We start from the raw sequence: 25,870 nt of genomic DNA on the forward strand, positions 1-25,870 counted from the left end.
GATTCGCTACAGTAACCATTTTGTAACATGACATCATCCCAATTTGTTTGAGAAATTCCCATTTTTATACACTGAGTTCAGGCCTCTTATCATTACTCACCTAAAGTCTTAAATTATCATTTCACCGGGTTCTTTACTGGGTTCCTGCTCTGTGCCCAGCCCAAGGAACATTGTCCCTTTGTCCCTCAGGAATATTGTCCCTCTGTTTCCTGAGCTGTGAGGAAGAGTTGCAGTCACTTCCTGCCAAGGCAACCCTTGTGCCTCACAATAAATCAAGTCAGCATGAACTTATAGTGTGTAGTTTAAAGAAGTATGTGACACTGAGTGCCTGCCCTCTCCCTGTCCCATCAGATGGAGGATTGCACTTAAGAAAACATGGGCAAACTATTGTCAGTATTTGTGAGATGCATGATGACCACAGTGTTAAGGCAGCCATGTGAGTGAGACTCAGGAAACAGTTTAAGTTACTCCAATACCAAGAGAAATAAGAATGCTGTAAATAGTCTGGCCTGGAAGATCTGAAAGTACCTACAGTAATTCTCTGCTGGAGTTTATGGACAAGCAAACTGGTTACAGTAACCTCAATCTTTAATTTGGTATCATTCCTCCATTGGCCGGGAGGAGTAGCCTTTTTTGTTTTGTGTTGAGGAGTGAATCTAGGGCTTCTCATTTGCCAGGGAAGCGTTCTACCAGAGTCTATGCCATCTAACTCCTCTCATTGGTTTTAGAGATAGGGTCTCATTGCTATCTTTGCCCAGGCTAGCCTCAAAATTGCAGTTCTGCCTTTACTACCTGAGAAGTGGGGTTACTGGCATCTACCACCACACCCACATCTCCAGTTCCTTTAAGTGATATTTTGTCATGATTTGTTTGTCTCAACAATCTTTCTTAAAAGTTCCCCACCTCATTTAAAGAAAAATATTGGTGAATTTGGATTGATTTATATTTCTGAGCAATTATACATTGCTGTTTTAGATGAACTAGAGAAATTTCAATATTTTTTACAAGTTAGTGAACCAAAGTAGAAAACACTTTTTTCCAGTGCTGTGAAAATGCCTCTTACATTGGTGGTGAGGTTTGTACCTTCAGTGTTTGCCTTTAAATCCTGTTTGCATGGTTTCCTCAACATTTTACAAAAGAAGCTAATCAGCAGATTTGCTTTTAGATGGAAACTTCTAATCAATTTAAACAAAGTAAATCAGAACTACAAATACACTTGGGATCCTCTTGTATATTCAGTCTTTTTCCTATTGCACATATATAAATATCTAAGTACTGTGAGGTTCAAAACAATTCTCTACCATGAGGACCGACACAAGCTTGTCTTCAAGTCTGGACATGTTTGGTGGGTGATGTGTGCTTTCCTTAGGTTCATGAGAGAAGGTGAGATGATGGAAGAAAAATTCAGTCTCCTATTCTGCAGTTTGGAGTGTGAAAAGTTAAGGGTTTGTGGATCCCATTGAGCCAGAGAGAGAGAGAGAGAGAGAAAGAGAGAGAGAGAGAGAGAGAGAGCTGGTCCTGGGGCTTGAACTCAGGGCCTGGGCACTGTCCCTGAGCTTCCTTTACTCAATGTTGTGCTCGGCCACTTGAGCCACAGCTCCACTTGCAGTTTTTTTAGGGGATTAGTTGGAGATCTCCAATTAAGATAAGAGATCTCCAATTAATCATAGAGCTTTCCTGCCAGGTAGGCTTTGAGCTGCAATCCTCAGATCTCAGCCTCCAAGTAGCTAAAGTTATAGGCATGAACCACCAGCACCCAGTGGGCCATTTATTTTTATGGGTGGTTGTGGGTAAGTTAAACTTGAGCATCCAGAACTGCACATGATGTGAAATGGAAAGAGGACCCACATTGTGGCTGAACAAGACAGTTCTTTTTACTATGAACATTGGACCTACTAGGAAGGTAATAATCTGGAGAAGGAAATTAGGTAATCATTAATATATACATCTTCCATTCTTCAGGGATACATCATTCTGGTCCTATTAGTAATTATCACATGATATTATATGAATATTCAGGATCATATAATTTTTATTTTTGACTTTTGACTCTTCAAATTTTAAATATAGACAAAAGTAGAATGAAACCCATACAACTTAACTGTTGAAAACAGTTGGCTTCACCAACTAGCAGTTAACTCATGGCCAATCTTGAGCCATCTAAACCCCACCTACTCTCTATGGTCTTGTCATTCTATTCTTCCTCTCCCCTCCCCACTCTTGAACTTTCTATCAGTCCACTTGGACAATTCATGCTTGCTTGCACCTGGCAGCTTTTTTTGCTCGCTATGTCTGTCTGAGAGATTTACTCAGTTGTATGCATCAAAAGTTCTATTGTTCCTAGAAGGTTCTCAGCCCAAGCTTTTCCATTTCCTCCTCTACTGCTCTTCTTCCTCTGTATCTTCCAGGTTCTTCTCCACCTTCCTCTTCCTAGTTCCAGGTCCAGTTCTGAGCTCTGCAGCTGAGCCCTCTCCTTCCAGCACCCACCGCCCCTCTGCTTGCAGAAATGCTCTCATGCCAGCAGTCTTGCAAACACAAACCCCACTGCAAAAGGTCTGAACCAATTTTTTTGTCAAATTTACCCAAATATCACTCTGTACCACTGCCTCCATCCCTGACTTAATAAGTATTTCTGCTCAGTTCTTTCATACCTGACCTCTGATCCCTCCACACTAGCAGCTACTCACCCGAGATCCCCCGACACCATGCCCAGTGAGGTAGTCTCACCTCTATTCCCTTTAACCCATCAAATGACTACCATCCTGGTTTGGTGGATGACGATTATGTGTGCTTAAGTATTTGGGGATTTTTTTTTAAACCACATGTAACTGAAAGCATAGAATTTGCAGCCAGACTGCAGGGTGGATACAGACCCCTCCTTCACCTTTGCTCTGACCTTGGCCATGTTCTAAATGGCTCCCTCCCCATATTCCCTCAGTTCTAAACCAGGAAGAACAATAGTAGCAACCTCATAGCATTGTTTGCAGGATTAAGTAAGATTTTCTGTCAAACCCTTAGGACAATGCTTGGCAAGTATAAGTGCTGTATAACTTCACCTATTATCAGAAAGCTAAAAACTGACCAAGTACAACAATATTTAAAACTACACTAAAATACCCCTAGATTCCCATCATGTAGCAAGAGCTCCATGTTAGAATATATGTATCTAATAGGCTCCCTGGATGCATTTAACTGAACATGTATACAGCATAAATGGTTCCTCCTTCCCCTAGCTTTTGTGGTGGTATTTCCCTGTCCTTTCTCTGCTCCTCTGAAGATGCCCTACTTACCCAAGGCCAGTAGGTGCACCCTGCTTCTTTTATACTTGCCCTCAAAGTCAGCCACTGCCCCTTGCGTGTTACTCCCAGTTTAGTTTCAAGAACAAAGTTCTGTTCACTATTACATTTTTTTCTATCTCTTTTTTTACATTCCATTTATTAATCTATGTGAACCCTCATGGTCTAACTCTTGTTGGTGATGGTGATGAAGGTAATAGGCAGTCCTGGGTGGCTTTTACCTGCCCACTTTTCTGTATCATTTAATCATTACAGCCCTGTGTGTTCGGCACTCTCCTTTTCTCATCTTACATGCTGTGGTCCCAGGAGTTCAAGTACATTAAGTAACAGCATCATGCTCTTCTAAAAGATAGAGCTCATTGCCCATCTGACCCCAGAAACCTGGCCATATTGCCAGCCCCTAGACCTTTACCATTCCTCCCATCTCTGCAAGAGAACAGCACTATTCAGTGCAGGACAGTGGCTACCACTGACCTAAAATCAGTGCAGCAGCCTCAGCTTGATGCTTCACTTTCAACTCTCCCATTGGACATGTGGGCCTTGTTTATTTAGATGGGCAAGTTCCAGTCTTCTTAGCAATATTAGAGGGCAGGTTCTTTGCATAGCAGGGATCAGAGGTAGGCCCCTTCACACCAGAATCCTAAAATCTCTCTTTTGCGTATCAGCCCATCAGCTCTGGAGGTAGCATAACTGCACCGTGGACAACTTGTAGGGTGAGGCATCTTCTGGCAGACAATTTCTAACCTTGCTCTGCCCAGTGATTCAGTAGAAGGTCAAGGGCCAGCCCCTTAAGAAGGCAAATAGGAAAACTGCAGGTTGGTCACATATGGAAAGAGAAATACAAACTTTCTGTGTTTAGGGTGTCAGCCACAAGCATCTTTACCACTAGCAAGATGTAGACCAAGGCAAATGGAATGCCTCGTCCCCTTCCCCAGTCAGATTGATCTCATGGCCCTTACAACTTCTTCAGGGTTCAAGTCATCTTTCCATCCCTTGTCATCAGCTTAGTCCTAGCAAAATGTCAGGAATATGGATCAAGTGTATTTTAAATAGAGTGAATTTATTGGACAGATCACATTTAACAGCCTAAATTCAGAAATGATTCACTAGTTCCTAAGCTTTAGGAATGGTGGGCAGGAGGGCATGTAAAACATGCCAGAACCTACCCAGGCTCCCATATAGTGGTTTTGAATCTGAGAGTGTACACCTCTCTGAGAGATTCCCCAGGTGATGCTGAGGCTGCTGCTGCACTGACCTGGTAGCTGGAATAGCTCCCACTCCGTGACTCCTTCCCTTCACACATGCTTAGCTCCTTAGGTATAGTGAAGCCTGTCCTGGGTATGTCCTTATGTTCAGAAACCTCTTGCTTTCAGTAATATTTGTTCCCCCAAAGCATGGAGTCTTTTTTTTTTCTTTTTTCTTTTTTGTCAATTGTGGTGCTTGAATCCAAAGCCTGGGTTCTGTCCCTGAGCTTTTTCATTCAAACCTAGTGTTCTACCACTTTGAGCCATAATGCCATTTCTGGTTTTCTGGAGATTAATTGGAGATAAGAGTCTCAGGGACTTTCCTGCCTGGGCTGGCTTTGAACTATGATCCTCAGATCTCAGCCTCCTGAAGATCTAGAATTATAGGCATGAGCCACCGGTGCCCAGCTTTAGGACAATCTTTATCCTCACCAGTCTCATAGGACTTTGGGGGAGATGCAGGGAGGAGCCGGGGTTAGGAGCATCAGGTTTCATGTCAGCTCTGGCACTTATTAATTAGATATCACTTAGAACTTCAGCTCCCTGTTTGGAAAAAAATGGACTAAAAATACTTCAACAAGATCTCTAAAATACCATGTTAGTGAAAGTAAACACAGCACACAGAGTAATTTATATAACATGCCCCCATTTGTACTGTTAAGATACATAGGCACAGTTGTGTCTGTGTTGCATGGGATGGCCTCTGAAAGAAACATGAAAAAGTGGCAAGAACTAGTGGCAAGATCATTTCATACTATTTAAAATGTTTACTGTATGCTCATATTCTTTTCTAACACAAAAGGCTAATGGATGGAATAGTAATCAGCACTTCTGCATGGATGTTGTAAAGAATAAGTAAAATAGCCAGGCACTGGAGGCTCACGCCTGTAATCCTAGCTATTCAGGAGGCTGAGATCTGAGGATCACTGTTCAAAGCATCCTGGACAAGAAAGTCCTCTGTGAGACTCTTATTTCCAATAAATCACTAGAAAACCGGAAGTGATACTGTGGTTCAAGTGATAGAGTGCTAGCCTTGAGCTGTAGAGCTGAGGGACAGCACCCAGGCCCAGAGTTCAAGCCTCATGACCGACAAAAAAAAAAAAAAAAGAATAAATGAAATAATTTTACACAGAGCCATGAACACAGTGCCTCACACCTAGCACAGAAAAAGCACTGCATAAATATTACTTTCTTTTTCTTCAATTGTAGTTGTCAAGTTCTTCCATTTACTTACTCATTTGTTTCTGGGTAAACACAGGAGGCATCCAGCTATCCTTAGCTGTATCTGTTTATGCAGATATAAAAAAAAGCTTTTCTCAGCCCATCTTGCTACACTAGGTTGAGAGTCAAACTGGTTTATAAGCAGCATGGCCAATATTGACTGTAAACACATGTCTCTGTGCATGGGTGGATCCTGGCCCAGTATAGCAGGAAAAGGACTGGGTCCTGCTCAGCTGTGGGTCACTAGCAAAGGGCACCTCCCCAGGTATCCACCTCCAACAGCTAAAAAACTGTTTGGGTACAGTATTTGGGTGCACAGCAACGCTGCCCTGGAACCTAGGCAACATAGTAATTGCCATCCTAAACTGGAGGTGAAAGTTCACCAAGTCAAAGCAACTGGCCCTAATCAAGTGATTGGGCACCCTAGGAACTCCACCCTTGTCTCTCAGAGCTGGTAGGTATCTATTGGCTCAGAACAGTAAGTGCTTTGCAGGATACTTGTGGGAAGGAGCAGCAAGGTGTATCCTGTTCCTATGAAAACAAACACTGAGCATACAAACACCCCTAGGTGATAGGTTCACGCTGGCTGATGTGTGGTTGTTGCAATGTATGGCTTAGCCTCACTAAGATTACAAAGAACTTTAAATGAACTAATATCTGTAGCGAGTACTTGATACAGTTTCTGGTGTGCAGTAGTGAATAAATGTACTTCCTATAGTACCAAACTGTTCAGCTGAAAGACAGTATTTACACAAAGTCAGTTATATAACAATAGGTATTAAGTAGCATAAAATTAATCATTTAATATAAAGGATTCACAGACCTTTTTAGGTGGTTGATAATAACTATTAATACTCTCTTCAGGAAACACATAGAGCTAGGTACTGGTGGCTCCTGCTTATGGAGGCTGAAATATAAGGATCATGTTTAGAGGCTAGCCCAGACAGAGAAGTCTGTCTCCAAGCAAAAAGCCAAAACCAGCTCAAGTGCTAGAGCGCCATCCTTGGGTGAAACAGCTAAGGGACAGTGCCCAGACCTCCAATACTGGCACACACACAAAAAAGACCACACACACACACACACACACACACACACACACACACACACACACACAAACAGACATGCACAGCAAATAATTACACTATTACATACCATTTTAGGCAGTTTATGTGCAACTCCCCTTTTGTCCTTTCAGGCATGAGCTAGCCCCTCAGGAGTCATTGAACCTCTGAGATATACGCATATAGCAGGACTTTATAAATTGAATCATAGTAAGCAAAAGTAACTAAGGAGACACTGGAAGAGATTATAGTGTGAACAAGAGCCTAAAACAAGAGAGAACTTAAATAGACCAAAAGAAGCAGACAGAAAACAAGTGGAGGCTTAGGACTTGAAAACACAGCCCACAGGCTGGCATGACATGAGGGTGAGACTTCATGGCACTGCAGCTGTCCAGGTCTGTGCCTGGTCTCTGAAGTCAGACTGCCTGAGCTCAAATCCCACCCAAGCAGCTTGTTTGATACTAGACACGTGCTTCCCTTCCTTGGGCCTCAGTTTCTTCATATGGAAAATGGACAAGAAATTGCAGATTCAGAATAAAAGCACTGGTTGGCTTAAACCCTGGTGTCCAGCATTTGACAAGCTCTATGTGGAAATAAGCTTTTGTGATTGGAGTTTTGATGAGGTGAGAGCATTAGAGAGAGCCCTGAGTACAAAGCTGAGCCCTTTACTTTTCTTGGGCAATCCTGCATGAGCTGACTTTCCAGAGGAGTAAACAGAAAGTGGGACTGTGTCTGCACAGATCAGATCGGAGGAAGATTAGACACGGGCACTATTTCAAGGTAATACAGTACTCTAAGTTTGAGATAGTAGGAGCAAAAAGTATGATAAGCCAAGATTACACTGTCCAGTGAAGTGGGCTTCTGTCATGTCCAAAAAGGTACTCTAACACAATGAAACCCCATTGGAGATAATGCTGTCAATGTAAAATACAGCACAATATATAATCTCCATTCAAAGATTTAGTGTTGAAAACTATACATCATTTTAGTAATTTGGGGTGGTTTTTAAAGTTTCCCCAATGCTGAGGCTTGAAATCAGGGCTTTGCACTCTGTTTGCTTTTTCTACGCAGGGCTGGAGTTCTACCACTTGAGCCATATATCCATTTCTGACTTTTTGCTAATTTCTGGAATTAATTGGATATAAGAGTCTTGAGATTTTTCTGAACCTTATTTCACAGATATCAGCCTCATGTAGCTAGAATCATAGGCATGTGTTACCAATTCCTGACAACTAGCTCAGTAATTTTAATTTATTTTTATTTGTTTATTTATTTATTTTTGGTTAGTCGTGGGGCTTGAACTCTGGGCCTGGGCACTCTCTCTGAGCTCTTTTGCTCAAGGCTAACACTCTACCACTTTGAGCCACAGAGCCACTTCCAGTTTTCTGGTGGCTAATTGTAGATAAGAGTCTCATGGATTTTACTGCCCGTGCTGACTTTGAACCATGATTTTCAGGTCTCAGCCACCAGTGCCCAGCAGTAATTTCTTAAATAGGGATTACTTCTCAGTTTTGTTCATCTTAAGCTAAATAAAGTAAATTAACATTCCTCTTTTCTGATTTTTTCAGGGGCCACTAAGAACATTAAAATCATATTATGTAGCTCTCATTCTTATTGGACACTCTTGGTCTAAGTAATTAGAGGGAGGGCTGAGGCAAAAGGCTCAGAGACACATAGGCACAAATTTTCTCTCATATGTGGTCATTAGACCTAAAATATAATAACATTTGAAAACACAGGTGAGCTTATACCAACATACACATGATCAAAACTAACTGAAGGAATGATACAAGAAGAAGTAAGATTCCATAGTGTAATTCCTTTGAACAATTACAAGGCAGTTCAACAACATGAATACCAGGAAACTAAAACATGTCTTGACTGAAGGGGCTGGGAACTTTCTAAAAGAAGAGGACAGACAAATGAAGAATGGTGGATGAAAACAGCCATAATATTCAATGTATCTACAGGAACAATGAACTAAGAAATGAGGCAGGTCAGAATAGGATAGATGGAGTGGGGGTATAGAAGGAATGACTGAACAATACACATTGTATATAGAAATTGACATATTAAATTGAAATCTCCTTGTACAAGTATTAAGAAAACAATTTTATTGTTATTATAAAGGTGATGTATGAGGGAGGGAAGGGGTAGTGGGAGAAAAACAAGAGAAGGGGAAACAGTGATCCACAAGAAATGTACTTATTGCCTTACTCAGGTAACTGTAACCCCACTGTACAGCATCTTTACAATAAAATAAAATTTTAAAAAATAAAGGTGGGGGCTGGGAAGGTGGCTCAGTGGTAGAGCGATTGCCTTGCATGCTTGAGGCCCTGGGTTCGATTCCTCAGCACCACATAAAGCAAAAAGAAAAAAAAGCCGGAAGTGGCGCTGTGGCTCAAGTGGTAGAGTGCTAGCCTTGAGCTGAAGAGCTGAGGGACAGCGCCCAGGCCCAGAGTTCAGGCCCCACGACCGGACCCAAAAAAAAAAAAAAAATAAAGGTGATGTACAGAGGGGTTACTGTGTCATAAGTCAGGTAATGAGTTTATTTCTTTTGGGGCAGTATCACCCTTTCCTTCATTCTTCCTTCATTTCTTCACTCTTCATTTTCCACATGATATATTTATTTTGTTTTTTAAAGGTCACCTTGTGGTCACTGAGGAGTGTCACTCATAGAGAAAGGACACACATGAGATAAGCAGACAGAAGTATTTCATTGGGTTTTACCTGAAACTGTAGACCATTCAAGTGTAGATTTAAATAGACCTGGGCATAAGGACTGAGGTCAAAAGTCAAGGCTTCCTGTGAAGTACATTGTATATCGCTGAAGTCCTAGGGTAGACAGAGCATCATCTCTCTTAGGACCAATGTTGTGATAGGTAAGTGCTGAGTAATTTCCATGTGCCCTCTCTATTCATCCTGGAAGCATCTCTTTGAGATAGATACTATTATTATCCCTTCCCAGTTCATATGAGAGAGAACTGAGGCTTGGGGAAATAAAGAACCTTGGGGTAGTAGGTGAATTTACCGGACCGTAAAAGCCCTTGTTGGCTATGCTATATCACAGTCCCAGCACTGAACCTGAGAATACCTGCTCCAAAGAAGGAGCAAGAGCTGTACCAAAGAACTGCCACTGAGTGGACCAGGAAGGGAATTGTATAGCATCCGGACACTTTTTTTTTTTTTTGGAAGTGGGGGTCTGGTCATAGGGCTTGAACCTCAGGGCTTGGGTGCTAGCTCTGAGCTTTTTCTCTCAAGGCTAACTCTACCACTGTGAGCCACAGCTCCACTAATGGTTTTTCTGATAGTTAATTATAGATAAGAGTCTCAGACTTTCCTGCCCCAGCTGGCTTTGAACCACACTCTTCAGATCTCAGCCTCCTGAGTAGCTGGGATTACAGGGGTAAGCCACCGATGCCCAGAAAATTTAGACTTTTGTTGTAAAGAAGTATGCCAAGTGACAAGAGTGATTTCAAATTGAAGAGGCTTGATCTTAGTAGGCTATGGTCATTATTTCCAGGGCTTATTCAGAGCTTTGAATAGGTAAGCAGATATAGAAGTAATCTTCTAAATTGAACTGTTTTGATTCTGGGCAGAAATGCACATGGGCAGAACAAAGAGTCAGTCTGTTCCTCACTGGTGTTTCTCACGAGGACCTGTATGAGCATCAGCATAGGAAGTTTTTAAATACAGCTTTCTGAACCCTGCCCTAGAAGAACTAAAGTCTGGGTTTTGTGAGGTTTTTTTTCTGAGGAGCGGGGGGTGTTTAAAGCATCTGCCCCAGGTGTTCTGGACACACAATGAAGTTAGGAACTGGCTGCCCAGGCTCATCAACTCCCTCTCCTAGATTTATTACCAGGTTTGGCTCATTCTAGTGGCTTCCTGCCAGTTTCTTGAGGGCACAGAGGGTGATGGGATCATCTTGTATCTTTAGCAGTAGCTTTACCTAGAATCTGGGACGGTTGTTCTTTTAACCAAGAACACCCTATTCTCCTTGTCTTCTGTCTTGCTGCAAAGCTATTTAGCTCCACACATCCTACCAACTTTGGCATGGGGACTACCTGTCCCAGTGAGCAGCTTTCCCTGAATGGAGTCCAATGTCATCTTTTGTGCAGCACTGCTGGCTGGACACCTGCCTTTCCTTTTTCCCAACACTCTCCTGTGTTCTTGCTGGTCAGAGGCAAACAGCAGTGTGGTGAGTAAGGCCATGATCTTGGGAGTCACATAGCCCTGAGCTCTAGCTCCACCATGTTAAGCCAGTGATCTTAGGCAAGAATTTCCACCCTCTCTTATGCTTCATCTGCAAAATAGAAATGATGAAAGGTGTATCTCCTTAAATTGTTAAGAGAATGAAATGCAATGGTTTGTGGAGTCTCCTCTCCTGACACAGACTGAGTACTCAGGAATGGTGGCAGTTGTCAATTTTCACCATTTAGCTTGTTTTCCTTATTATTCAGTGATGTACACCAGAAGGCAGGTAAAACCATCCAGTAAAACATAAAAGACAAAGACCTCAAAATATATTGAAATCTAAGAGCATGCTACCTTTACAGGCTATGCTCTACTGGAAAAACTGCTCTCATTATTTTCTAATCCTGAACCTCTGAACTTAATTAACAGAGCTCTTCCATTCCCATATTTTCCACCTCTCCATTCAGTCCTCTCGACCTCTCCCTCCCTTACCACTTCCTCTCTCATCCCTCCCTCATTTTCCTCCCAACAAACAGCACAGTCTTTTTGCCCCTTTACTCTCAGAACTGGGCAGGAGCAGGGCAAGGCATGCAGCCTGTGACTTTGAGTGAGAGGTTAAGGACATTTTGCCCTCCCTCTTTACACAACTTAGATATTGAGGTGTACACCAATGATGGCATGCAATAATAGACATCATAATTGGTGTTTATAAGGTTTTTATAGTTTACAGAACAGCAGATTAACAAGTATGAATTGTTCTTGGTTCAGTTATAGTAAACAAAGTACTCTTGGCAGTTTTAGCAAAAGGTCCTTAAAAGAGAGAGTACAATGGTTACCTGATCAGTGGAGGCAGCTTTGGTGGACTGCAGACACTATAGATCTGGGCTCTGGCCTAGTGGGACGTGCAGAATCAGGAGGCTGTAGATACCTGGTTGCTGAGGCACTGGGATGCCTTCCCCCCAAATGCCAACAACAGTGTTCTTACAATCTGCTTGTCAGAAAAATCTCACTTCCACTATCCAGATCTCTTTCTAATGCATTGACTGGTGGAGCTAACATCATTAGAGCCGTAGTGGCAAGAGAACCCAGGTGTGATCATTTGCTAGGAATACCATCTCGTCTTACCATAGACCAGAGGCCTTAGGAACAGCAATCTACGCTCAAGTTGCTAGAGACTGGACATCTGAGAGCAGAGTGTGGCAATTTGTTTCTGCTATAGCTGGCCACCTACTTATGGTCTCCCATCTGAATTTTTCTGTATCCAAATCGTTCTACCCTACCCTTTTTTGCAGTACTGGAGATCGAACTCAGGGCGTCATACTTGGTTGGAGCACTTACCACTTCAGCCACACTCTAGCCCTGTTAATTTTGACAGAATTTTTTATTTTTATTTTTTGGTTGTGGGGCTTGAACTCAGCCTGGCCACTGTCCCTGAGCTCTTCAGCTCAAGGCGAGCACTCTACCACTTGAGCCACAGCACCACTTCTAGTTTTCTGGTGGTTAATTAGATTTCAGAATCTCACGGACTTTCCTGCCTGGGATGGCTTTGAACCATGATCTTCAGATCTCAGCCTCCTGAGTAGCTAGGATTACAGGCGTGAGCCACTGGCACCTGGTGACAGAAATTTTTAAGATAGGTTCTTGTGAACTTTTCTGCTTGGGGTGGCCTCTGTGATCTTTCTGCTCTCAAGTAGTAAGGAATAACAAGCCTAAGTTACCACCAGGCCAAATTTCCCTTTTTTATAAGGATGCTAATGATATTGAATCAGGGCTCACCCTGATAATCTCATCTTAACATAATACCTCTATAATGACCTTACTTGTCTCCCAGTGACATTCGGAGGTACTAGGGGTTAGAATTTCGATATACAAATTTGGGAGAGGACATAGTTCCTCCCATAACACTGAGAGGTGTCACTTTTTGCTTTTTAGCCCTGGAACTCAGGGAGGTATGCCAGGAACAGGGTAGAACTGCTGCCTAGCACCAACCTGTTAAGAACTACAAAGTGCTTAATGCACGCTACATGATATATGATAAGATGCCCAGGGAGGGAAAAATGTGGTTTTTTATTTTTATGACATTCATATGTCTCAATTGGTTAGTTGTTTTCTGATGTTGGTTGCTGTGGTTCTTATGCTGGTGATTAAACCAAGGGCTTCACTTATTCTAGGCAAGTGTGGTGCCACTGAGCTACATCCCCAACAGATGCTTATCTGATACTGCTGAAATAGGAAAGTATTATTATCCCTGTTTTTCCCATGTGAAAATTGAGGCTTAAGTAGTTTGTTAATCTCACCCAGGTCCTTCAAACAGGGAGGTGGCAGGAGGGAGCCCCTGCTAGTCCCTGCTTGTGTTCCTGCAATCAGATGCCCAGGGCATGGGGTAAGAGCAGAATTATGAATTCAAATTGAGGCCCCAACAGGTGTTCTAGCAAATCTAAAAGGGTAGCCATTGCTCGTCTACAACCCAGTTTTGCAGAATTTTCCAATTTTTCCACAAATCTTCCTTTATAGTGAAATCTGTTTTTCAAATGTTGTTAGTCATTACAAAGTTAACATGCACACATACTATGGAGCTAACTGTTTGAGGATTGGGGAGGTAGGAACACCCAAGCATTTCTACCATCTGACTTTTTAGCCTTGGATTCTGATATAAGCACTCATGAGAACATAAAAACCCTAATTATTGTTTTTTGTGCAAGACAGGGTCTTGCTAGGTAGCCTAGGCTGGCCTAGTACTCAAGATCCTCCTTGCCTCAGTCTCCTGAGAGCTGAGATTACCGGTATGTGACACCAGGCCCAACTGAAAAACTTTTTGGAAAGCAGGCTCTACATGCCCTGCATCCCCTCTAAGACCTCACTAAAAAGTTAGTGCCTCCAGACACAAAGCCTGAAAACTTTTCAGCAGTCATCTCTTTTTCTTTCTTGTCTCCAAGAGAAGCATGGGTCAAGGACCTGGGCCTAGTGACCTAGCATTTATTACACATTTATGTTCGTGGTGCATTGAGAGCAACACCCATCAGTCCTTCCAGCAACCCTGTGAAACAGGTCTTCTTGTCCCCAGATGAGGGGCCCACAGAGAGCTAGTCAGACATTGGAAGTTGGAGACAGGACTACAGGGTAAATGGAAAGAAGCCTGTGGCTTTCTTTTTAACTTGGTCTTTTATTACAACCACAAGAGGTAAGGGGGTGCTTTTAAAGTTGGCTTCTCTCCAGTGATTCATTTATCAGCCAGGCCATGATGGCTTGTCATTCAGACCTGAGACTTCCTGGTGCCTTCCTCCTAGTGTGTGCTTGGTGACACTTCCCAGCCACACCCTCCTCTTCAGCTCTCAGCCTTCTCTACAAAGATTAAAATGCTTATATTTCCCTAATGACACATCTTGTTCCTAGGAGTTTCTGGGAACCCGAGAATTCAGATGAACCACGGAGTTAAAACCAATGCAAATGATTTGACTAGCTCAAGGCTACATGTGTATTCAAATATGTCACCCATGTGTAAAACTGAAAGCAAGGCTGACCAAGTGCTGACACGGTTCAGCAGGTGGCCAGATGGTTGTCAGCTCAAGCTCACACTGGCCTTGACCTTGCTAAGCAGGCGAGCACTGAGGTCCTTGCCTGGGAGCTACAGAGAATGTTCTCTGCTGGCTCATATATAAGAGAAAAGATAAGATACATAAACAGACAAGATCCTTCAGCTCCAGAAAGGGTGTTACATAAACTGAAGGCAATCAGGGAGCCCCCAACCATAGATCACAAAGTATCAAAGTTACTCCTGATTAAGAATCACATTGTGAAATGTCCAGTGATGCCCTGAGTGGCTGTGAATCACCTTGAGTGGAATCACACCCTTTCCTTGGAACAACAAAAAGAGAGGCTTAGGGGGAGAGTGGGGGGAGAAGGCTTCAAGCTGCTCAAGGTACACACACGGGGTCACCCTGAGGCCCAGGCTGCTAATACCAGCTTCCCCCTCTGTAAAACAAGGATGGAATGGTAGCACCCATGCAGGATTGTAGTGATGCTTCCAGGAGAAATGCATAGGAAAGCAACATGAGCTCTTGGGTTCCATACAAATACCAGGTGTGTTTGCCTTAGAGGCTGTTCTGTATATGCACAAACAGCCAGACAGACATCCCCACCATTTAGGGAAGACCAGAGCAGGACCTCCCAAGGAGCAGAGATGGTCTTGTTCTGCCCCAGGCCAGCTGTTGAGGCTGTGCAAAGCAGCTGCATTGAGGAAGGGATTTCTTAGCCAACACCAACACCAAGAGTTCCCCCCTCCCCCAGAGAGTCAGACAACAGCAGCCCTGGCCCAGATGCTGGGCAGCTCAGCAGGGGAACTTGGAGATGCTCAAAGAGGTTCCTCAATTTGAATTTTGACCTAATTCTCTGTAGGAATCAAGTTATAATCAAAGATTATATTGCTTTCCAGTGGCTCAGTGTGCATTTTCTAGGAATGCTCACAAATATCCCATATATCCTAAAGCTATTGCTATATAGTATTTAGTATACTGCTGATTGCACTTAAGAAGTTGTTGGTTGTATCTATGAAGTCTCAAATGTCTCCCATCTCCAAAACTTGAACTAGCTTTCTAGATGGGGTTCTTCATGTACCAGCAGAGGGAAGGGATTTTGAACAAAGAAACTGTAGTTGAAAGGGAGGTGGTACAAATAGTGAGAGATCTGGGCTTCCTTAAAGCAGAGGAGGAAAATGTCTAATTCCATGTACACCTATCTGTCTGTATAAGGCTAGGCACTGTATCTGTCCTAGCAAGCTATCCTCAGTGCATAGGCTGAGATCTGAGGATCGCAGTTTGAAGCCAACCCATGAGACTCTCATGTTGAATAAACTACTCAGAAAAAGCCAGAAGTGATACTGTGTCTCATGGTAAAGGGCTAATCTTGAGCACAAAGAGGCTCCAGGGACAGCACCCAGGCCCCAAGTTAAAGCTCCAAGAATAGCAATAAATAAATAATAATACTAATAAATAAATATACATATATATATATATATATATGTGTGTTCATAGGCCAGGCACAATAGTGTGTACTTGTAATCTCAGCTACTCAGGAAGCTGAGCCAGGATCACTTAAGACTAAGAGTTTTGAATCTGCCTGGGTAATACAGCAAGACTCTGTAGAGAAGGAAGCAAGGGAAAGAGGGAGGGAAAATAAGTTGGCTTGGGCCTTATAGAGCCTGGGCTGATGTAAGACAGCTATGCAAGTAGCGAGACAATAGTCCCCTGTAAAGAATGCAGAATGCAAACCTGCAAGAAACCTGAACTATCATGAATTGTGGACTGCTGGCTATTCTGTTGTTGTTTTTGCCAGTCCTGGGGTTTGAACTCTGGGCCTGGGCATGTGGTACTAAAGAATCAAACCCAGGGCTTTGTGCATGCTAAGCAAGCACTCTACTACTAAGCCACATTCCTAGCCCTATTTTTATAGTTTTGGTTCTTACTAGCTAGCCAACACTTTGAAATATGGCTTGTAATTCAGTAGGGAAAGAGAAAAGCTTTCCGTATACTAGATGCCAATGTTTTTCACTACTGTGAGAAAGACCTACCCTGATGTTACATACCTTGCTCCTTATTGCGTCTGGCCATGCAGATGGGAAACAGTGGCTGCTCTAGTTCTGATATATGTGACTTGTTCTGCAGTTACAGGAGAACTTGCCAGGCCTGGAAAGTATGTTCTAGAGATTGAGAAGTGAATGCTTGGCATGAGTTTCATGCAAAGGGAACATCCAGAAAATCCTGAGAGTGCAACATGGAAACCAAACCACAGGCTGCTTAGAGAAGTTACCAGGCTCATGTTGTAGGAACTAGAGGCCCAGAATGAGCCACCTTCTAGGAGAGTTCATTGTAACAGGCTATAAGACTTGGGTAGATAACCAACTTGCTGTGCAAACAAGCACTGCACATGGACCACCACCCCAAGGAGGAAACTCTAGTCTTGTTCTTGGTTGGTGCCACATGACAGGAATCTGAGGAAGAACAGGGAGTCTGGGAGTGTGTTGAAACCAGGTCGCCCAAGGCCTATGACAAGGCAAGGCCACCCTGCCCTGCTCCATACTTCCAGTTTCCTACACTGCAACATCTTCCTTATTCCTCAATTGGCTGTTACCAGTCCTTCCATTCTTGCTCAGAGACTGGAGTGTGGCAGAACTGCCTAAGGACCTGCTCAAAACGGGCTGATCCCCAGAGCCCCACCCAGACAGTCAGTCCAAACTCTTGAGGCTCATTGAGCAGGTGTAGGGAGGGGTCAACAGAGCAGACAGGTGAACTGGGCATTCCAGTTCATGGTTCTGGGTGTGAGTGACCCCCTAAGATGAAAATAACAGCCACTGCACTTGATGGAGTGTTTTAGTACTGTGCTAAATCCCAGGTGTGCATCAGTGACTTGAATCTTCCTACCAAAAAAAAAAAAAAAAAAAAGTGATGTAATGGTATCTTTATATTACAAATAAGAAAAAATGAGTACAGAGAGGTGAGGCAACCTGCCTGATTTCACCCAACTAGTAATCAGCAGGAACAAGGCTAAAACCCAGGAATGTGAAGCCTGCTGTGAGGCCGACTTCAAAGTGCTACACACAACTAAGAGCAGTTTTATTTACACATGGATCCAAAGCTTCCTATGCAGTCCTACCCAGGGCCTTGAATTCAGCCCTTGGGGATCCTGAGTGCGGTGGGACTGTGTGGAGACTGTGGGTTGCTGGTGTTTTCTGCAGTCTGGTCTGGTGGAAGCCTTCGTGCAGTTGTAAGCCCTCCAGAAGGCTGAGTCACCCTGGGTTGGCTGGCCGCTGGCGCCAGGGCACCCTAAGACTGCTGAGCCCTCGCATAGTACCAGGGAGACACACCTACTATCCACCTGCTCCCATGAGTCACAAGGCTGCCACACTGCTGCCAGTCCTACCAGCTCTGCTTTTCCCTCTAGTTGCTACCATGCCAAGCACGAACTTGACCATATATGGCAGGGACACCAGGAAGTACCTGTTCCCAATCTGCCTTCCTCCTGAAGTGTGCCACTGAATAGGTAACCAGACAGGTCAAAGCTCAAGGGCCAGGCTCTTTCCACTGCTTTGCATCAGGTACCTGGGGAAAGGGTATAGCAGGGCAGCTTAGAACCCCAGAGAGGGAAGTCAGTCCTCAAGCATGTGTGAGTGACTGGCTGAGCCATCAGGATGAGTTGACCAGGAGAGTCAAAGGAAGGAATGATAACTTTTCATTCATTATTTCACCATTTGGGCTACTGGTGCATTTTCTTTGATGTTTCCTGTGGATCTACCAAAAAAGAGTCTTTCAGCAGAAAGGTTCTTCACTTTTACTGAATAAAGACTTGTACAGCTGCCTAACAAAGCCAAAATGATCACATGCCTGGATAGCGCCTAAAACTGTGCTCTCTGTGAAATGCTATAGAGAAGGGATCTCTCAATAATTCCTGTTGCTAGGACCTGCATCAGGCTAATAGTTGCATGAGACAGCCCAGAAGACAGAAGACAAAACGAAGCCCTCTATTAAAAGAGGCAGCTAGCATATAAAAAGGGCATATAATGTGGCCTCTTGTGACAAAAGCCAAGTTTTGTAGCTTAACTTCTGCAAATGTTTATGTATATTTGTTTCCTCCTTTCTTTAAAAGGCCACATTTTATGATGCATGTTGGGGGGGGTGCGCTAATGAAACTGATAATGCAGGGACTGTGTAAAAAGATTACATAGGTGTTCGAATGGATGCCACACTGACACCAAAGCTGTGACCAGAACTGCTGGGGAACATTTCGGTAATAACCTCCCGAGAAGTTGTGATGATTTGGAGAAAACATACATTTCCCTCAAGTCACACGAATTCTTAGGAAGGTTTAAACAACTTTCTTTTTTAATTCTCTTCAGATTTCAGGGAGGAAAAGCCGTCAAAGATGTCCAGCAAAACAGCAAGCACTAACAACATAGCCCAGGCTAGGAGAACGGTGCAGCAGTTAAGATTGGAAGCCTCCATTGAACGAATAAAGGTAAGAAGCTGGACAGGATGAACTGTGCCTTCTGTTCCCCTGCTCTACGAAGCTCGGGTCACAAGTCAGAGAAGATAAGGCCATTTATTTCACTGGGTTTTTGGGATTTTCCTAGAGCAGGCTCAAAGTCTCAGAACTGTAATTTTCCTTTCCTACCTAGCAAGGGTTTCATTCAAAACTACTGAGGAACCAGCTGTCTGAGTTAGCCCCTTTGTTGGGGGAGAAGGGGGACGGGCGGTGGGAACCCTGCCCAGGGTTTCCTGAGGCCTTCCTTCTCTGCATGAGGTGGTCAAGTCTTATGGTCATTGTGTTCTAACAGGGCAATGGTGCATATCCCTCTGTGACCACTTTCTGCCCCCAGGGTTAGTAATTCCAGATAGAAGGGACATCCCACAGAGGAGCCAGAGCCCATTTCCGTAGACCACCTGCCTGCCTTTAAGGTCTTTTCCCCTTCAATCCCCAGGAGATAACTAGGCAGTGAGAGCCCTGGAATGTTGTGACTAATGCCGTTTCCTAGAAATGGAAACAGTACGTGATGAATTCCTCTGGGCCTGGAGATAAGTCACCTGTCTGAAAGGACAACTACATGCGCCTATCTGGACATCGGGCTGTCCCATGCTCCTGCCTCAGCTTTCTGATCTGGTCGCCAATCTGAGCAACTGAGTATAGTGTTTCCCATGTCTAGCTCCTGCCAGAGTTAAGTCATGGTTTCCTCTCATACTGCTTTTAGCCTTTAATTTCCCCAGGCCCCACCCCCAACCATAAATCTTGAAGCTCACCAATTTGGCTCTAGAGTTGCTGATTTTAAGTCCATAATTCAGTTCTTAAACTCTGTTCTGCATCCCAACCAATTTTCCTTCGATAGAAACTATGATAAACTTCCCTTTGATTCATAAACTCTAGTCCTTCCTTGTCCCTCAGCTTTTTATTTTGAATTTCATACCTACAGAAGAACTATGCCAGCCAATGTTCATATTTTCTTTACCAATATCCCCCCAGTTAACATTTGACTAACACATACACTCATGTGTGTTTCTTTGCACTTGTGCAAAAGGCAGATTTTTTTGAGCCACTTGAATTTCAAAATTATCTAATAATTATACTTCACACATCCATTTTTTTTGTTGGTGTGTGTGTGTGTGTGTGTGTGTGTGTGTGTGTGTGTGTGTGTGTGTGTGTGTGTGTGTGTGTGTGTGTGTGTGTGCGTGCGTGTGCGCGTGTGCGCACTGGCCCTAGAGTTTGAACTCGGGATCTGGGCACTATGCCTGAGCTTTTATGCTCAGGACTGGTGCTCTACCACTGAGCCACAGCTCCACTTCCAGGTTGTTGGTTTGTTGTTTTTTTATTTGGTTGGGTTTTTTTAGTAGTTAACTGGAGATAAGAATCTCATGGACTTTCCTGCCCAGGCTGGCTTTGAACTGCAGTCTTCAGATCTAAGCCTCCTGAGTAGCTTGGATTATAGATGTGAGCCACCAGTGCCTGGCCACACATCCATTTTTTGAAGTAGGCTATTTATTCAGAAATACTCGTGTTTAGAGTATAATTTTTTGTTGATTGAATTCTGTTTAGCTGGGGGAGGTGTTGTTTATTTGTTTGTTTTTTGGTTTGGTCAGTCCTGGGGCTTGAACTCAGGGCCTGGGCACTGTTCTTGAGCCTCTTTGTACTCAAGGCTAGCACTCTACCACTTAAGCCACAGCACCACTTCTGGCTTTTTCTGAGTATCTTATTGGAGATGAGTGTCATGGACTTTTCTGTCCTGGCTGGCTTTGAACCATGATCCTCAAATCTCAGCCTATTGAGTAGCTAGTGTTATAAACATGAGCCACCAGCACCTATCTGCTTAGGTGTTATGACATAGGAATTCGAGCTAGCTAGCTGGTGGGGTGTTACTGGTCCTCACATGAGGTGGGAATGCATGGCGCCAGCTTGCTGATCACTGTTCAGTATAATTACCTGCTAAGGAAGGTTTTACATGTCGGATTGTGTTTCCCTTTATACCTGACAAGCATTCAGAGACTGATAATGCTCTTGACACTGATGTTCTTGTTTACATCTGTGTCAAGGCACCTAGGAACTTCATTCAAACCCAGTCTTTTGCTTTGTAAATAAAGTCTTCTCTTTCTTGTTTGCTTCCATTTATATCCATGCCAGGTCTCAAAGGCATCAGCAGACCTCATGTCCTACTGTGAGGAGCATGCCAGGAGTGACCCTCTGCTGATAGGCATACCAACCTCTGAAAACCCTTTCAAGGATAAGAAAACCTGCACCATCTTATAGTGCAATAGGGAACCAGCTCCGTCCTCACCTCTTCTCAACAAGCAAATTACGAGCAGCTCCTCGAAGAGCTGTGCCTTCAGCTTGTCTGGTAACCACTGCTAATAACTAAAATGCTCTTCACTTGGAATAATGGACTCTGAAGTCTTTATTTGCCAAGTTGCCCTGTCCTTAAAATACCTTTGCTGATTTCATACAGAATAACCATCTTGTTTTCCACTATGGTATTCTACTAGATTACTATATAAAGTTGGCCTGGGCCTTTTAAAGAATATAATTACATCCTTTAAATATACCATTGATTCCGATTTGTCAAGACCTAAATTGCCTAAGCAACTGTCAAATTAAAAGGCCAAGAATTACTTCAGTCCTGAAAACCTTTGTATTATGTTGTGTTCTTAATAAAGTTTGTGCCAAGCTGTACAGTGTATGAGGGGGAGGGGTGTACTGTGTATGTGTACATCATTGCAAATGCTTACTTTCCTGTTAAGACACACTTCTCTATAATATCAGTTAACTCCATAAGTTATCAATTTTTCTTGAGCTGTGTTTAGGTAGAAGAAACAATTCTTTCCTTAAATTTATTGTACACCAAGTAAAGAAAGACCACCCTAGGGATATTGTGTTCAATTGTAATCAAGTATAACAGTCAACTCTTCTTTCTTGAAATCTAGCTGGAGCTCTCAGCCTCTGATAAACCATACCAATTAAACATTAAAAGCTGAACTGAAGCCCTTTGCTATGGTATTCATCCATAAGACCCTTTTGGGTTTCAGTGATCCTGAGTCAGGAAAAGGAGAGGAGGCCCTTGGGAGGATCCAAGGCATCTATACTGCAGGGTTCGTGGTCTCTGGTGGATTCAAGGGAAACACCTAAAATTTCTACCCTGGTGATTGGAATGAGACAGACAGTGATCTATGAGCGCAACCAAGATAGTAGCAGAAATGTGTCCAACCTGCTGCTCTGCTTGGCCCAGTTCTGCACGTCACCCTCTGTCTTCTCCCTCACCGGCCTTGGATCTTTCCTCTCCCATTAATGTCTCTGTCTTCAGATCTCCCTTCAGATGACCTCAGTTTCTTACCTGCCTTGTCCAGAGACCACCCAAGGGGAGGGTGGGCCTCCAGAACTATGAGGAGACTTGTATGTGGAGGGCACTCTTTGGCCCAGAGTTTCCAGTGACTAATATTCATCCCTCTGATCATGAAGGTAGCATCCTCAAAAGGTCTGATGGCCAAGGGCCATAGTGACCCTGTCATGGCAAAAGAGAGGTTCCTTTTTATTATTAAGTAGTTGTACAAAGAGGTTACAGTTCCCTAAGTCAGGTTATGTGTGCCATGCATCTTGATCAATGCCAGCCCTTCTATTGTTTCCTCCCATCTCCCCTCCTCCCCCCGCCATTCATACCCTCAAGTTACCTAACTCAATTTTTGTATAACGTACATTGAATATAATGACTGGCTTCTTTTTAAATGTTCTTTTGAAGGCCCAAACCATACATTAAGCCTTAATACTTTTTTTTTCCCAATTTATTAAAGTTCATACTAGTGAAGGATTTAAAACTTATTCTTAAAAAGAATTCAATCCCCAGAAGGAGATATTTAAAACACATTCCTTTCCTTACATATTATGCCCTGAAAAGCAATCCTTTTTAAAAAGCTTTGAGTACCATGCTGTTAATGGGGAACAAAGGCCCAGAGAGTCTCAATATTCTCTGGGTCCCTCATCTGCTCGGCAGTCTTGAGAGTCACACAGTGAACTTGGGAAAGCCCTAGCACTGCCTTCCCCTTGCTTCTGCCATGTGCTCACTTCCCCAGCAAATTATAGGGACCTGGCTAGGAAGAAAGCTTTTACCTTTCAAAAGTGGAAATCAGAAACGTTCTCTAGAAGGACAATTTTGACATTAGTGCTTCACTTAATGAACTACTCTTTTTCCCCCCTGGTCCTAGGGCTTGAACTCTGGACCTCAGTGTTGTCTCTGAGCTTCTTTTGCTATCACTTGAGCCACCACTTCTGGTTTTTTCTGAATAGTTTATTAGACCTAAGTCTCAAGGACTTTCCTGCCTAGGCTGGTCTTGAACGATGATCCTCAGATCTCAGCCTCCTGAGTAGCAACGATTACAGGCATGAGCCACTGGTGCCCAGCTCGCTCTTTTTGTTTTACAAGCATATTATTTTTCTATTGACAGCTCCAGAACACTAATCTTATCTTCACTTCTAATTTTTAGTGTGCTGCTTTAAATATTTATAACGCAGCTTATTACAGAATTCCTTCGTAAATTTCACTACACCATCAGGTTGGCACTTTTGGCAGCTAGCCTAGCTTATTCTTTAGTACTCAAACATACTGTATGGCCTCACAGGAAACACATTGGTTTTGCTGTGCATTTGTTAATGTGCTTCTAGTCGTAGAAATAACCTTGCAGTCCCAAGAGATCTCATTTCTTTTCCCTGGTCAGGGAAAATAAATGCTGTGGGTATAAATGTCCAGTAGCTCACTTCCTAACCAGGTAGAAAGCATGGTCATGAAGAACCAGAATTGAATCCCTTGATGCTAGACTCAAGAGAGGGAAATGTATAGCCAAATATTGATTTCTTTATAACTAGATGTCTATGTGAGAAAATGTAATATATGTATACCTTATATATGATAGGCAGAGGTCACTTTTCTTTACCTACCTTTATTCTGTAGCCATAGTCGAGCTACCTGCAGCAATTAGCTTATGGAATAATAGATGCCCAGCCTGTGTTTTCCTGCACACACTTATACAAACACAGGCAGCTTCTCTGCTATGCCTTTATGAAACTATTTACTTATGTTCAATATAGTTTGTCTCAACTGCCACTTTTGTTAACAGTGCTCACATTCTTTCTTCTGTCCCTAGTAGGCCACCAGAAATCTGTGCAGTTGAGGCCTCAGGACCATGGCAAGATAGAGTAGACAAAATAATCTCATGACTCCACAGTACTTTACAGAAAACACATTTTTTAAACAGAAAAAAAACAACTTTATACGCCAGGTGGTTCACGAGTCATGGATCATAGTGAAATGTGTTTTTCTTTTTCTATAAAGTCACGTTTTTAAATTCTTTACATTATGAGGAAAACTACCATAGCTGTCTTTGAAAGGAAGGGCCTGATTTGTTCTCTACAAATTTGAACTGTTTTTCTATTTTACTAATCTTTAAACTATCAGGAAAAAAGAAAACTTTATACCAATGATTTAATAAATTGATGCATATATTAGTTCACATAGCAAAAGATGTGCCAAGTTATCACCTCTGACAGTACCTTCTCATACACTTATGACTAAAGTAGTGCCATCTGATTGACTGTTCTGCATTTTAGTTAAGATATATGCAGCCCAAGAAGTAATTGTACCTACCAGTCCTTCCCCAAGGGGGCGAATACAATATCAGAGTCTGTTGTGAATTGTATTGATTTCTTTCGTGGAAAAATACATTAAGTCGAATTATATGTGTGTATTTAAACAGAGCACTTAGTGAAGTCAGTGGCCTAGGTTTTGGCTTTCCATCATTTTCTAGGCAATCTCGTGCTGTGTTACTTTGGACAAGGCACTTCATGTCTCCGAGTCCTGCCAGCCCCTTTGTAGCAAGGTGCTGAAAGTAGAGGATGGCTGAGATTGTCCCTGTTGTTAGATGCCTTGGTTCAATGACCCTGCCCCACTGCTGGTCCTGCCAACGTGTTGGTGCTATAAGCTGCTTCAAGTAGAAAATGGGCTTGTCTATAATGTGTGCTAACTAGATAGCTTGGAAAAGCCTTTTCATCATACAGTGCTATCTTCCCAGTTCCAAGGACTTACTGTAATGTCTCATGTTTAGCCATGTCGCTACAAACACATATTCTCCTGATATCTCATTTGATATATTGTTGAGATTTTGTTATTTTTCAAACATTCTTTGGCTATTCAGTCTATCCAACACCTTAATAACCTTAACACTGTGATTATTGTTTGGAAATCTGTTCTATGGGAAGAATAAAAAAAGCACTTATTTCACTGCTAGCATGTTCACAGATTTGAAAGAAGTCTTGTAACACCACCATTACTTAGCTGAGTGTGGTGATTCGTACCTGTAATCCCAGCATTCGTGATCTTGGAAACAGGAGAAGATCGACTCAAGGTCAGCTTTGGGCTACCTAGAGAAACCCTGTCTCCAAAATGCCATTGCTTTCTTTACAGGACCAGTGCCTCATTGTATTGTTCTACTTGTGTTTTGCTCAATAAATTAATAAAAGATTGTTTCTCTTCCATTTTTCCTCTTTCATTCAGTCGACAATTTTTAAGCACCTGCTGGGAGCTGGGTGTTGAGTTGGGTTCTGGTAACACAAAGGTAAATAATGTGACAGCCAAGTACCAGTGGCTCATGCCTATAACAATAATTACACAGAAGATCGAGAACTAAGGATCACAGTTCAAAGCCAGCCTAGGCAGAAAGTCCATAAGACTTTCATCACCATAGAGCCATCAGAAAGCTGGAGTAGAGGTGTGGCTCAGCAATAGCACCCAGGCCCTTAGTTCTAGGACTGTCCAAAAAAAGGACTCGGTGCAAGCCCT

At 43.0% G+C, this 25,870-nt stretch overlaps 1 protein-coding gene across 5 annotated transcripts in view; it reads left to right on the top strand.

Moving 5' to 3' along the window:
• Positions 1 to 25,564, top strand: part of Gng12 (G protein subunit gamma 12) — a 134,377-nt gene extending 108,813 nt beyond the window's left edge. For 3 of the 5 annotated variants that reach the window (XM_070025758.1, XM_070025757.1, XM_070025759.1), the window contains exons 3-4: positions 18,905 to 19,023; positions 21,175 to 25,564. In XM_070025758.1, coding sequence (XP_069881859.1) covers positions 18,931 to 19,023; positions 21,175 to 21,300 — 219 coding nt within the window. In that variant the 5' untranslated portion in view covers positions 18,905 to 18,930 and the 3' untranslated portion in view covers positions 21,301 to 25,564. Of the gene's footprint in view, positions 1 to 10,912; positions 11,021 to 18,078; positions 18,107 to 18,904; positions 19,024 to 21,174 lie in introns of those variants that run through there. The other 2 variants (XM_070025755.1, XM_070025760.1) reach the window with 2 other exon arrangements.
• The last annotated feature ends 306 nt before the right edge of the window (positions 25,565 to 25,870 follow it).

The sequence above is a fragment of the Dipodomys merriami genome, unplaced genomic scaffold, assembly GCF_024711535.1.
Source record: "Dipodomys merriami isolate MVZ:Mamm:240054 unplaced genomic scaffold, mDipMer1.0.p SCAF_172, whole genome shotgun sequence".
NCBI classification, from domain to species: Eukaryota; Metazoa; Chordata; class Mammalia; order Rodentia; family Heteromyidae; genus Dipodomys; species Dipodomys merriami.